The following is a 15,024-nucleotide window of genomic DNA, read 5'->3' as shown; positions in this document are numbered from 1 at the left end:
TATCTTTGTTTGTTTCTTAAAGAAAGGTGGGATATGTGGGGATTATTTTTAACAATTGAAACTTTGAAGTGATAAAATGGGAGGCAAATAATGGGATATCAGGTGAGTGGGGCTAATTACGTTATGTTTTGAGCATGGGCTTTACGGAAGACATGTTTGGAGTCGTTCTCTCTTTCATATTTAAGTATGTCTATGATACTAATAATCTATTGATTGTAATCCATGTTTAATACATGGATAATTTTCATTCACTAAAATCTAAGATCACATTTTCCATTAATTGTCAAAGATTCTTCATCAGAAGATTGTTATAGTAAACTTGTGGTGTTAGAAAAATTCGTAAGGACTTGAACCCAAATCTGAGATGCAAAGTCAGCTATGTGTATCAAATAGTGTATACTGCTGTCTTTTTTGTTGCTGTTTTATCAGAATCTGTGCAAAAATAATAGCTGGGAATTTTACCATTTTTAGGATGTATGCTAATAACTTAAAAATCATTTCAAATTTTTATTTTAAACATGAGAATATAGAACCAGAGGACTAAATGGCACTATATAGGCTAGAAAATGTGTTAATGAATATTTGGATGAACTTTAAGTATTATGGACTAGTTTCTGCTTCTTTTAAAGAAAAGTCTTGATATTTCAAAATCTGACTGTCCTGAGGGGGTTATCAGCAAAAAAGGTGATTTATTTTCAGTATCTCTCACTTAATTGATGGGATAGATGAAGATTCCTGGGAAATATAATGGTGTTTATCAGATTAGTATCTTAGATATGAGCAAAAATATAAGTATTGTACAAATGATTTTAAACTTCAGGGTTTATGGATAGTGTTTAGTGTAAATCACTAACATCTTCCTCAGCTAGATGTGAATTAGATTTTGTTTAAACCATAAAGTTAATAAAACATTCTTGACAGAAGTCAAGATTATTTGAGTATGGAAAAATCCGTTGTTTAGTTTTTAATGAGCAATCTGATTCTAGACTAGAATACTATGGCCTATAATAATGCATTGCTATTAAACATTGAAAAACTTTAATCTTTTGAGCTTTATATTTTCACTTTGTGAGTCTATCTGTTCTTATAGTAATTGAAATGTATCTGAAAAAAAGCATATTTTATATTAAATATTTTATCTCATGTTTTACTTAAACTCATCCCACAAAAAACTCTGGTGAGAATGCTAATTTTAGTTAGGCTGAATGAATGTTTTGGAACTGATACAGTTTCTCCAAATAAAGATCTTGGACTTAAATAGTTCAGAATGGACTTTGAGATATAATTTTAAATGATTTCTGTTGTGTTTGATAATTAATTAATACTTTTCCAAAAATGATTATCTACCTTGGTTCATTATTTTTTAAGTGTAAGGTATGCTATATCTAGGAAAATTTTGAAATAACTTAGCTACCCTTATTGTAATTATCCTGAAAGCATGATGGTGCTACTTACTTTGCTGCTTCTTGTCTGGAAAATAAGTCTATGCCTTTCTAGGAAAGGGCAGTGAAACACTTTGCTGGGTTACTGTATGATTATATATTATTTTGGAAATAGAAACTATTCAGGTAACAAGTTCTGTTTTACTACATACTCTAGCATCTTGATGCATAAGCCCTTAGTATTAGCATTATATAATTTAGTTAATGTATTAACCTTTAATTTTTTCCAACATGGACTTTATAATATTGTATTCTTTGTGGACCTGTAACTGTGGTGAAGGTAGGGATTTTTTTTCTTCTATCTTTGGATTTATGCTTTGCAAAAGTTATCTTAAGAAAAAGTAAATACTGAAAGATGTATTTTGTTAGTGAGTTTAATACTTAGCATTTTTTCTTTTTTACTATTTTGGTCTTGTGGAGTTTTGCTTCCTTTTATTTTTGAGTACTTTGACATTTCTTAAACGTAGAAACAATGCGTTTCCATCTAAACTGATAATCTAAATTAGTCTTCTAGTTAGATTCTAATCTAATTCATCTAATCTAGAAAAGAGAATCAAGGTTATGTTCTTAGTCAGTATTAGACGCTGGTAATTTCCAGATTGTTGTAGAATAAATGAATTTTATTTTTTATGAGAAAAAGTGATATAAAACAAAGTAAATACTTTATGCAAGACAAATCAATTGATGGAATTTCAGAATTAAATACTATTGATACCTTCAGATGTAAATATAGCATTCTTTGTTAATAACTGTTTTCCTATCAATAAAGAGAAATTTCATGATTTATGAGTTTAGTTGCTTATTTAAAGTTGATTCAGTTTTCTCTGAATATACAGATAAGCTTATAAGGCCAAGCTGTAATTCAATGACTATTGCTTTTATGATAAATAGTGTGATGTATTTTGAAAGTCAATTTATTTTAAACTTACTCAATATATTCTCTGAGTATATTTTTCTTCTGTATTTAAAATTGCATTATGTGTCAGACCTCAAGGACGGAATCAGTGAAAAACAGTACAGCTAGGAAAGAAGACATTTAAAAGAAAAACATTTTTATTAGTGAGCTTTTAAAAATAACAAAATATTTTAAAAGATTGTACCTTGCTTATTTTAATAGGTAGAAGTTATTGTAAACACTCAATTATTTTATGGTTGATGACAAGATTACAGAAAGTAATAATTAGTTTTAAAAAGAAACTCAGACACTTGGTTGAGGAACTAATTCTTCAAGATTTTTTCACATTGGAGAGTTTTAGTTCAAAATCTGTAAATTTGGTAAACATTTTATTTTTATATTCTAGATCCATCTTTTCTTTCTACCATTGAGACACTCCTACAAAGTTGTTGCTTATTTAGTCTTCATTTTGAAAAGTATCTCTCCTGCCCCAAAGAGACATACTAAGACTATGATCTTTCAAAAGCCCTCATAATATGATTAGTTTTTAATTATATGAAAGTTCTAGTATGCTTTTAAAGTATTAAGGCTTTTGTTTCATTGTCAGGAATTTTTTTTTTTTTTTTGGTCAGGAATTTTTTTAAACAGAATTCTTGCTCCTGAAGGACCTGTGTTTACTCGAGTACAAAATCATCTAATAATAGGACCAATATTATGTCTGTTGTAAATGGTGGTAAATGAGAAAGAACATTAGCCATCAATAAGTTTCAAATAGATATCATACATACTTGGTAAAAACTGTATTTACAGATAAACGGGCCCATGTACATGCCTTTTAAAATTAAGTTGATTGCAGATTATTCTTTCTCTTTGAACTTGAGGTGTATTAAGTCAAAATTTAATAATAGTTAATACATTATATTAGGAAGAGAAAATTTTTGGTTTGCACAAAATTTTGCATAAAATTTGGCATCATATACATTATTACAAACTTAACTTTTTTACCAAGTAAATCAATGAAAGTAATTATTTTATATATCTATTTATCTTCAGTAGTTCTTTTTTTAATTTTAAGGACCAAAATATAGCAGCTTTAGTTGGTAGGTACATTGATAGATAAATAGACACAAAGATGTTGTATTACTTTGCTTGATGCACCTAAACTTAAAAATACTTCTCAAAAATAATTTGCCATAAATGATGAAATGATATTATGGGGTTTATGAAGTATTCATCATATCCTATAAATGTCTTTTTCAATACAATATATGAAAATTTTTTATTTCTCCTTTCTTGGCTCATATGATGGAATGAACCAAAAAAAAAAATACTGTATATTTTCTCTGCAGAATCTTTATATTTTCTAAATATAAAACTAAAACTACAGGGTGCCTAGGTGGCTCGGTGGGTTAAAGCCTCTGCCTTCGTCTCAGGTCATGATCTCAGGGTCCTGGGACGGAGCCTAGCATCAGGTTCTCTGCTCAGCAGGGAGCCTGCTTTCCCCCTACCCCTTTGCCTGCCTACTTGTAATCTCTGTCAAATAAATAAATAAAATCTTAAAAAAAAAAAAAACTAAAAGTACAATTCAGCCATAATTATGATATAACAGATACCAAAGCAAGGGTATACTTTTACTATATTTAACTTCTTACTATTTAACTGGTTATTGTTTAAAGGAAGTATTAGAAAGAGTTCTCATTAGAATGGCCATTAAAACAGCACTGAAAAGTAGAATGTGGGATAGTAATGATCAAAGGAAAAATAGAGAGAGAGGAATTGTGGAGGCGGTTACTTTTAGCTTCTTCAAGGTTTACAGAAGTCTGTAATTCATTGCAATGGTATATGTAAAATAAGTACTTACAGTTTATTCCCATTTAAGTAAGATCTGGCCACTTAAATGATGCTGACTATAAGTTTTTCTTTTAAAATGAGGCTGTTATAATGCAAATAATGTATAATACAAATTCTAACAACAAGGAAGACAAGGAAGCCAAAAGATTTTTTAAAATATATTTGGTATAACTTTAAATTTTTGAGATTTTATTATTTAAATGAATATTCTATCTGCCAATTAAAATTAAGTGATTTTTACATAAGAATGGTTATGACCTATTTATTAATGGATCATAGTCATATAAGGATGGAAAGATGATTTAATGGGCACTTTCAGTTAGTAGTGAGATCATTGTCAAATCTTTCATTTTAGTCCTTTTATGTAATATAAATTTTGTGTTATTTTATTAAAAATTAACTTACTAGTGCTAAGTGTTATCCTATTTCTCACAAGAGTAACAACTTTAGTGAATTACTTGCATAGCTGAAGCAGTTACCTTTAAAAAAAAATTCAAACTCTATACTATGTAATAAATTGTCCTGATCAGGTGCCACCATGAGAAGATTTTTTTTGTTTTTTCTTTGCTTGAATTTTTATTTCACGTGTTTTTATTGGGTCATATACCATCTAGTAGAAAGAAAGTTGACCTGGTAATCAGGAGTCCTCTGTTCTATTACTGGTTCTGCCACTGAACTTGTTGTGTGACCTTGGGTAAGTCACTTGAACTCTGTATGCCTCAGTTATTCTCTGTGATTAATGAATGAATGAGTGGAGAAGACTTTTGGATGTTTTTAATCTATATAACATGAAGAACATTGCCTTGTGCCATTATAAAATAATTCAAGATACAGAAAAATGCTAGGTAGAGAAAGAGTGTCATTTATTTATTTTGTGGTTACATTTTCTGCAAAAAATAATAGTAATGATAATAAATTTTTTTCTTAGAGAAGGACTATACCTAAGCCGTCATTTTATCCAATTCATATCAATTTCATTTTAATATGCAAGGAAATTATTTTAGTAAGGTGGTAAATATGTATGTAGAAAAATTTTGCAAATGAGAAATAATATGAGATAAAATACAATTCAGAATTAAACTGCGTTATTAATGTATCTCTGATTTTTCTATCTTCTTTGAGAAGTGGGCGGACGGGGGGATGGAAAACAAAATATGTCATATATCATATTAATGTATGGAGTACATTTCAGGAGGATAATGCTTTTCCAGTAGTGGCCAATCCTACCAACACAGTCTGGTTTGTAATACAATAATTATGATGAATGTAGTGTCCAATTTTGAATAGATCAAAGATGTGCTCAAGCAATAATCAAAATGACATTGTTAAATTTCAAAATGTGTCATTCCTTTTCAGTTCTCTACAATTCATACTAGGATTTCTCTTTTTTCTAAGAAAATGAGTTTTGGTCATCTTAGCAGTCTTTTCCTGGTGGAAAGTTTTCATTTTCTCACTATTCAAGAAAAGAGATAACTTTGTTATAAGAAGGAATCCTTTTAAGAGTTATAATCTTAGTATATCAATATTTTAAGCATATTTTGATATAATATGTTTTTCCATATATCTCTCAAAAACCATGATATAACCATTGCAGAAGTGAATTTGGTGTTTTGATTTAAGAATTTTATGTTACCTGACTCAAAACTAATTATGTGATTAAATAGGAAATTTTGGTTTTGTATTACAGTGTTTATCTGTGTCAGTCATACTACTACTAACTCACTAATACCTTTGAAAGAATTTTTTTCCTAGAATGCTGTTTAGCAGATATTTCCTGCTTTCAATCAATGTATAGAATGTCTTCTAACTTCACTAGCAGTGGAGAAGAACAAAGTGTTTCCAAAATGTGTCCTCTATCTATTATAGTAGATGTTGGATTTTGAGGGGCAAATTTAAATAGAAATGTCAGTGATGTGTTATGTGGTGTCTGTAAGAATATTCTGAATAAATAGGTATTATAAGGGAATATGAAGAAATAAGATTTGTCTAGATTTAAGGTTCATTGAATTTTTAATATTTAAATAAGCCATATCTTTCAGCTACCCTTTTTATAATGAGTCTTATAGTTATTACTCTCCATATTTTATAATATAATATTTTATGGTAATATTTTGCTGTAGTGAAGTAATTCGGGTATTGCTCATGTGTGCACTCATCAATTTCAGAAACTTTGTTGGAACTATTTTTAATGTTCTTTTTTAAAGTTTATTCAATTAAATTCTTTTCTTTAGATGATAATTTAAAAATTCTAAAAGCATTTTCACTGGACTCTGGAATGTCTTGAACAATATGGTAATACAAGGAACATTGTTTTCACTAATGGTATCTTTCTTCAGCATCAGTGTTCAGGATTGGCGGTCCATAAATAATTATAAACTTTGAATCTTCTTTATTTCTACACTAACTTTATTTTTCTGATTCTGCTAATCCATAATAGTTTACCCAATTCTCCATCAGTTCTTCTGTATTCTTTAAAAAAATTTTTTTAATATGGTATGTATTTTATTATATCTTCCCTACAACTATGTACAGGATTTTTCTCAAAATGATTTGGGGCCCTTTCCTTCAGTGTCACTTTTTACCTTTCAAGTACATCCTCTCACACCCATCTCCTTTGTCTATGTCTGTCCATTACACGATGTGGCCACAGAAGAAGTGGACTCCACAAGGAGAAGACATGCAGGTCTGTCTCTTCTACTGCTTTTCTTTGTTATTTTTTCATGTATCTAACTTATTTTAGAAATTTTTTACATTTTTTCTTCATTTCATAATTTTTCATTTTCCTCTAATATAACAAAATGTTAAATCTTGCAGGCCTTTTTATTTTAGGTCGTGGTATATTCAACTTTTAACAGCAACTGCTCCAATTAGATTGATAAAAATAAAATGATTAATTTTTAATGTAATATGTATGTGTGTGTGCGTGTGTGTGTGTGTGTGTGTGTGTGTGTATTTTTCCATAATGGGTAACTAAATCCAGATCCAAATATATGTATATGTATATATGCTTATACATATATACATAAAGATATATAATATTTTGTCAGTGAGATTAAGTTAACAAATGAATCATACTCATTCTTCAACTTATTTTAGACTTCATCCTTGTTTTCAACTTCATTTTACATAATTCTAAAAGTACTTTATTTTTATCATGAGTTCTGCAATGTGCTAGACATTTGGAGAACATTAAAGATCTAATACATGTCCTAAACAAGCTCTCAGTATCACTGAGGAGTTAAAATATGTGGGTAACATGCTGTGTTTATGTGCCAATATGGATGATTCTAGCAATATGGTCTACAAAGATATAAAGTCAAATAAAATCTGTTTAAGCTGGATGGCCAGAAAAGGCTTCATGGAAGAAAGAACACTTGAACTGAAACTTGAACATTCATTCAACACTCATTTATTAAGCACATGTGATGTGATACTGTTCTAGGTGCTGGAAATAACAGGACACACAATAGCTCCCCACCTTTGCAGGCTTTTTCTAGGGTGAGTCTGATAAATAAATGCAGTAGTAGTGCAGGTGCTATGAGAAATCTGTGTATATAGAATGCAGTGGAATCATAAAGGATGGTATGATCATTTCCACCTGAAAAGTATGGATATTAGTTCAAGAAAGACTTCATAGGAGAGATAACATATGAAATAAACATTAAAAACTAGAAAGATGTTGACCTCCTGGGTAGAGTACATTTCAGGCAGAGGAAACAATATGGGGATTTGACTTCAAACAAGTTTAGGCAAAAATAGGCAGGGGAGTGTTTCTGAAGATCATGTGGGATATTGAAACATATAAAGCAAGAAAAGAACAAGATCAGATATTTTTTCTTAGAAATATTACTGTGGAAAGCTATATAAAAATGGGCTAGAGCAGTAAAAGCAGAAAAATCGTTTATGAGGCTGTTGCACAGATCAGTAGAGAGATGATAATGGGCTGACATAAGGTATCAGTAGCATATGATATTGATACATGAGAAGTTATATAAAGATGTAGAATCTGTAGGACTTAGTCACTGATTAGATATTGTCAATGCAAGAAAGGGAGGGAATAAGGTAATTTCAGGTGATGGAAATGTATGGATAGATGGTGGCCTATTTTGTCAGGATAAGGAATGAACACGTTTTGGGGAAAAAAGTAAAAGAATTCAGTTTGAGAGTGGGTTGAGTTTGACATTCCTTTGGAATATTAAGATATGACTATCTAATAGAAGTGATTGAAGGTATGGATATGGAAACTCAGAGACGTCTTGGCTGGAGAAATAGAATAGAGTATCATCCCTTAACTGATTCCATTGAAATGAATGGAATTGTCAGAAGCATATGAAGATTAAGAAGAGAACCAACAATCACATTTCTGGGATTACCAACATTTATTTACATTTAAGGAGTGGATAAAGAACAAGAGCCAGAAAACCATGATGAAGAGAACTACTGAAGGACAGTAGGAATATCCAGAAAAGAACATAATTCAAGAAAGGGAAGTGTTTCCAGAAGGGTATACTCATCAGAAAAATTCAAGAGAAGAACAAATATTGTTAAGTGACAAAACTAACCAATAACAATCTTTGCCTAATTGGTGTCAGTGAAGTTGTGGAGGATGGGAGCCAGATGGAAGAGAAGGAAAGACAAGTCTAAAAGGGGGGAAAATGAAGATGAATGTAGACTAGGTGAATGAATGAATGGCTTGGTGGAAATTACAAATTGAAGAGTAGCTACCATGGGGAATATAAGAAAGCTCACCACAGATACGTAGAAAGAGGATAGTGTAAGTGAAGAACTTAAATTTGTGATGGCATTGGTTCTCTAATGTGTGATTGACTCATTAGCACACTTCAGATAAATTGTTGGAAGTTTGTGAGTAGTTATAATAGAGAGAAAAAGAAGATGAGGATGTTGAGGGGGGCCGGCAAGTCAAGTGTTTAAAGTGATGTCCTAGAGTGCCTGGGTGGCTCAGTTGGTTAAGCGTGGGCCTTCCACTGGATGCTTCCACTTCCACTTCCACTGGAGTCCCAGGCATCGAGTCCCACATCTTTTCCCTCTGCCCTTCACCCTGCTTGTGCACTCTCTCTCTCTCTCCCTAATAAATAAATAAAATCTTGAGAGAAAAAATAAAGTGATATACAATATAGATTAGGGAAGTCGCTTGTCATGTGAGATCATGAGGTCTTGTTAAATTGTGTTCAGATGCAAAGTTTTCCGTGAGCTGGAAGAGAAAGGGTTCAGTAAAACTGGAATTTGTGGAAACATTCAAGGCTAATGGAGGCAAATGGAGAAGGTTATTTTCAGAGACTGATTTAATGCTTAGAGTTTTCAGATGTTAGACAATCCCGAGAGGTATAAAGCTACAGGGTTTGGTCCTGGGAGTGAAATTCTGAAGTGGAGCATGGATGACAGTTTGGAAAGGAAAGGAAAGTAACAAATTTTGATGTAGCATTTTTATATAGGCATTGAAGTCACTGATGGCCTAAGTTTGACAGGAAATGGGTGAAGGAAATTGCCCAGGAGGATGGTAGCAGCAAGGAGTATAATGGTGTGAACATCACGTGAGTCGATTTTATATGAAATTAGAAAAGTAAGCATGTGGAAGCAGCACTGCAGATCTAGAAGTATGCTGATGCCACTTCTGGGATTCCATATTACTTAGAGTATAGGATTTCAAGCAGTTTCTCCTCAAAATGTTTCTGGCGGAGGTAGTGTTCTTGTGGAAGGGTCAATTTTCCATTCAGGCTAACAGGTGAGATGAACACTCCAAAATGAGGCTGATAATACGTAAGATTTCAGTAAAAACAATGGGGCTTCAGAATTCACAGCAGAAAAGATGAAGATGTGGGAAGGAATGTGGGAAAAATTAGAGAAGGAAGCTCAGGGCACGTGCAGCTGAGGCTACAGATCAGAAAATGTTAAGAAAATAATAGATGTGGGGCGCCTGGGTGGCTCAGTGGGTTAAAGCCTCTGCCTTTGGCTCAGGTCATGATCTCAGGGTCCTGGAATCGGCCCCATATCAGGCTCTCTGCCCAGCAGGAAGCCTGCTTCCCCCCAACCCTCTCTGCCTGCGTCTTGGTCTACTTGTGATCTCTGTCAAATAAATAAATAAAATCTTAAAAAAAAAAATATATATATATATGTATATTAAGAAAAGAAAATAATGCTAGGATAAGGAAGGAATAAAGTATTGAATGTGGTAGGAGAGAAAACACGGAGAAAAATAAAGAATGTAAGCTTGGCTTTGGGAGGGGGAATTCAACTGATTGAACAAAGGAATCTCCATGATAGGCATAAAGGTAAAAGGAAAGTAGTTAGTTGAGGGAGTTTGAAAATTAGGGAGAGGAGAAGATTGATAATGGAAGCAACTTTTCTTAAGAAAAGTCAGTGCTGTCTAGGACACATGTGGAATGGTTAAAATACGGAGAAAAGTGATTTTTGTTGTGTTCAAATATCAGGTCCCAAATTACTTTTAATTTTTACCTAAACATAATTTGAAGTCTTTCTTAGTGTATACTCTAAAGCTGTAGTTGTAGCTATAGATCTACAACACTTAACTTTCCTTCCGGTGGGAGGAAGCTGGAGTGAGCTTTCTCATTTCTAGTTGTAGACACCCATCACTGTCAGCGGGGATTTAATCTTATTACCTAGCCCTGAGTTTAGGATTCCACAAACTCTCCAAAGCCTAGAGATAAATGAAAACTAATGCATTCCATTCCAAAGGAGTAAGGAGAGAATGATAGAGTAGGTAGTAAGAAGAGCTTCAGGAAAAAGGAGGTAATTTTAGAAAACAGCAAATTTTGTAACAAGCAATTCAGAATGGATTTCCAACTGTTTGATAAAAGTTAGATGAAGTTAAAGCTTTTCAGAAACTGACTGGAGACTGACCAATAAAATCATACCTTTTTTAAACTACCATCTTATCTCTAATGAATATGTAAGTTGGTTATTTCTCTGTATCAAACACGACCTCTTAATACTTGGAGCCAAATTGTGATGGGAAAATAACTTCTTAAAGCTAATCATTTTCCTGACATATTAAGTTGAAGTGTATATTTTACATTTTACACCACAAAGGACCTTCCTTTCTGTTAGTAGTTCCAAGTATGGTCATTGCAACATAGTTCTACACTCTAAATGAAGGAATGGCATTTGATCACACATTTTGAAGCAGAAAAAAAAAACCACACACACACTAATTTTACCCCTTGCAAATAATAACTGAGTTTCTTCTAAATGAGAAATAGTGAGTGTTATTAGGGTTTACACTTTTCTTCTTACTCTTAAGAAATTTCATATGACAAATGTATTTTTTTTTAGATAATTGTTAAACAGATCTTAGAGACCATTTGACAGAAAGCTAATGATGCAAAAAGGTTTTAAAAATACAGTTTGGTATGTTCCATGAGATAACATCTGCTCACGTTTTTGAATTCAAGTTTTAACTACACAAATTTTCAGAATTACTTCTAGACCTGGTCTAGTAGTGTTTGTGTAATATATATTTTACTCCTAAGAAGATCTCAAAAACAAAAGATGTTTTGTCAGCCATATTTCTTACTAATTCCGTAGGTAAATTACTATATTATAATACCAATTATTACATTATGATGTTAACTAGTTGTTACATTGTTATAGTTGGTTCTGTGCTACATCAAGAGTTTTGGAAAATATGTTTAAAAATTTCTATTTCAGATTGGTCCATTGTCTGCCAGGCACTAATGTTAATTTGCAAAGCTTAGCAATTCAAGTTGAATAGATTTTAAACACTTCTTGATAAAAATACAACTGGGAATAACTAACATATCCTTTGCATTGAAGTTATTCTTTTCCAATTTTTTAAAATTTATTTTTAATACTTTTAAAAAAATTTCCAACATTTCTGAGACATAATTGGCATATAATATTGTTTCAGTTTGAGTGTTGGCACCTGGCTGGCTCTGTCAGTAGAGCATGTGACTCTTGATCTCGGGGTCGTGGGTTCAAGCCCCATGTTGGGCATAGAGATGACTTAAAAAGACAAACATTATATAAATATTAGTATAACACTGTGATTTTTTTTTTTAAGATTTTATTTATTTATTTGACAGACAGAGATCACAGGTAGGCAGAGAGGCAGGCAGAGAGAGGAAGGGAAGCAGGCTCCCTGCTGAGCAGAGAGCCTGATGTGGGGCTCGATCCCAGGACCCTGGGATCATGACCTGAGCCGAAGGCAGAGGCTTTAACCCGCTGAGCCACCCAGGCGCCCCTAACACTGTGATTTTAATTTGTATAAATTATGAAATGATTTCCACAATAATTTCAGTTAACTTTCTATAATTCTTAATAAAATTATTACTTCACTTCCTATTAGGGTTAGCTAAGGCAAATTTTTTCAAAATTAATACAGTATTATTTTTATCATGAAGACAGTTCCTTTTTTGTTTTTTTTTTTCTGTGATTATTATGAATGTTGCCCTTGAGATACATTATTCCAAACCTGCACTTCAGTTTTTATCACATTTGTTTGGCATATGTGCCATGTTCTGAATGTCAAGTGCTTTCACATGACCTCTCGTTCTATTTGTGTTATATTCTAAAAGGTAAAGAGAAGTAACATTCATTGCAGGGGAAATTTGCTATACCTATGAATATGTACACATGTAAACATGCATATAAGCTGTTACTGAAGTTCTCCTAAATTTTCAGTTATTGATTTATTATCAGTCTTATCATTACACACAGGTTCTATCCATTTTTAGGTATTTTCTGTGCATTGATTCTATCCTACCTATATTTCATGGGCTCTATTATTGACAAAAGTCTAAGGTATAGATAGATACTCAGTCACGAAAACCATAACTCTGTAGTATACTGAAATTCTACTGGAAAATATAAATCAGTCAGTTTCTAAGGAAAAATGTTGTGTCAACTCCCTGTTCATTACTGTGCTGGCTACCTTAGACATTAGAAGAGACAGAGCAGCTTGGAATATTTTATGTAAGTTTGCGTTTAACGTTTTATTAAGTAGTATTGGGATTTTTTTTTCTAAAGATCTTATTTATTTGACAGACAGAGATCACAAGTAGGCAGAGGCAGGCAGAGAGAGGTGGGGAAGCAGGCTCCCTGCTGAGAAGAGAGCCCGATTCAGGCCTCGATCCCAGGACCTGAGTTCATGACCTGAGCCAAAGGCAGAGGCTTAACCCACTGAGCCACCCAGGTGCCCTGTGTTGTGATATTTTAACTAAAAAGGTATCATATAAAATATGAGTATATGCATATATATATAAAAACATAATCACATCCTATTAATAAAGCATAATACTTAAGACTAATTCTCTAAAGCCTATAAATATGCAAATATAAAAGGAGAGTTTAGAAAGTTCTTGGAGCTTGAAATAATAGGAATAACCACACATGGAATAAAAATAGTCTTGAGTATTTCTTCCTTGTGTGGGTGGTGTGAGGGAAATTAGAAAGATGACTCAATAGGTTATGAGAATATTAATTAATATTAATAAAAGATTAATAGAATAAACTATGAGACTAGGAGTCAAGAGACCTAGTTTTCGCTTTAGTCTTGCTATGGAGCTGTATGATCCCAGACACATAATTTCAGATCTTTGGGTTGAATTCAGGTATCTTGCTTTTAAATTGGGGTTTGGAATGCATTGTTTTTTAACTTTTTTATGGATAGAAAATTCCATTTGCCTTGGAAGATACATCCTGAATTTAAGATGTTACTTCTCAAGGTATTATTTGTGCAATCTGAATACTATAATCTTCTATTTTACATTGGCCTATTGTCCACCTTAGCTCTCTGTTCGGAAAATTTCAGTTATTGAGGAAAATATTTGTTCCTATCAGAAATGTTAGCTTGCACAGCAGTAGTGGAGCACAGACTCTGGAACTAGACCGCCTGACCAGCCCCACCATGTATGTGTCGGCTGATCAGACAAAGTTGCTCTTGGTACACACCTCAGATTCCTCCTCTCAAAACCAGGGATAATAATAGTACAGCAAAAGGCTATTGTATGGATTAAATACATTCATATATAACCTGTAAATCACCTAAAAGCAGTGTCTGGTGCTTAGTAAGCACAATGTAAGTGAAACTTTTTTTTTTATTATTTTATAAAGTATGTTAAAAACCAATTTATTTTGAGTAAGGTGTATTGAAGCGCAGGCATTTTGATGTGTCGTCCTTCATTCTATGATACAGAATTAGTAATTTTTGTCATATGCATCACAAATACCTTCCCCTAGCTTGTGACTTCCGGTTTAGGACATGGCTATGGTCCAAACCAGGCATCTGGAGAGCTGCAGCCAGACTGGAGAGCTTTGTCATTTCTGGGGCGACAGAGTTGGGTAGAAAGCAAGAACATTGGAATGTGATCGGTCAGAATTCTAATCCAGTTTCTGTCACCCAATGGGGATGTTACTTTGGGTACAGTTAGATTAAAAGGTTAATTAGGGGCTCCTGGATGGCTCAGTGGGTTAAGGCCTTTGCCTTCTGCTGAGGTCATGATCCCAGGGCTCTGGGATTGAGCCCCACATCCAGCTCCCTTCTCATTGGGGAATCTGCTTCTCCCTCTCCTATTCCCCTTGCTTGTGTTCCTGCTCTTGCTGTCTTTCTGTCTGTCAAATAAGTGAATAAAATATTTTAAAAAGGGGTTGGGGGGATTAAAGGGTTAATTATGTTTTAATGAAAGAGCTTTTCTCTTAAAAGAGCAGGACTTTCTAAGAATAAAACAAATACATTCCTAAGTAATGAAATTTGGAAAGAGTCTTGCCTGCAGTGTGACGGGTATAAACTTCAGAATCTCAAAATCAGCATAAGCCAATTAAAAGGCAACAAACTGCCAA

The 15,024-nt window shown here is 32.9% G+C and overlaps 1 protein-coding gene across 39 annotated transcripts in view; it reads left to right on the top strand.

Moving 5' to 3' along the window:
• RIMS2 (regulating synaptic membrane exocytosis 2) overlaps positions 1–15,024 on the top strand; it is a 587,006-nt gene that overhangs the window by 405,265 nt on the left and 166,717 nt on the right. For 8 of the 39 annotated variants that reach the window (XM_047727199.1, XM_047727164.1, XM_047727200.1 and 5 more), the window contains one exon: positions 6,839–6,871. The exons of 30 other annotated variants lie outside the window; for them this stretch is intronic. In XM_047727199.1, the coding sequence (XP_047583155.1) occupies positions 6,839–6,871 (33 nt within the window). The remainder of the gene's footprint in view (positions 1–6,838; positions 6,872–15,024) is intronic. One more of the 39 variants, XM_047727202.1, reaches the window with a different exon arrangement.

This window comes from Lutra lutra, chromosome 4 (assembly GCF_902655055.1).
Source record: "Lutra lutra chromosome 4, mLutLut1.2, whole genome shotgun sequence".
Lineage (NCBI taxonomy): Eukaryota > Metazoa > Chordata > Mammalia > Carnivora > Mustelidae > Lutra > Lutra lutra.
Note: the sequence above shows the minus strand (reverse complement) of the source record. Positions and strands in the feature narration are given on the sequence as shown.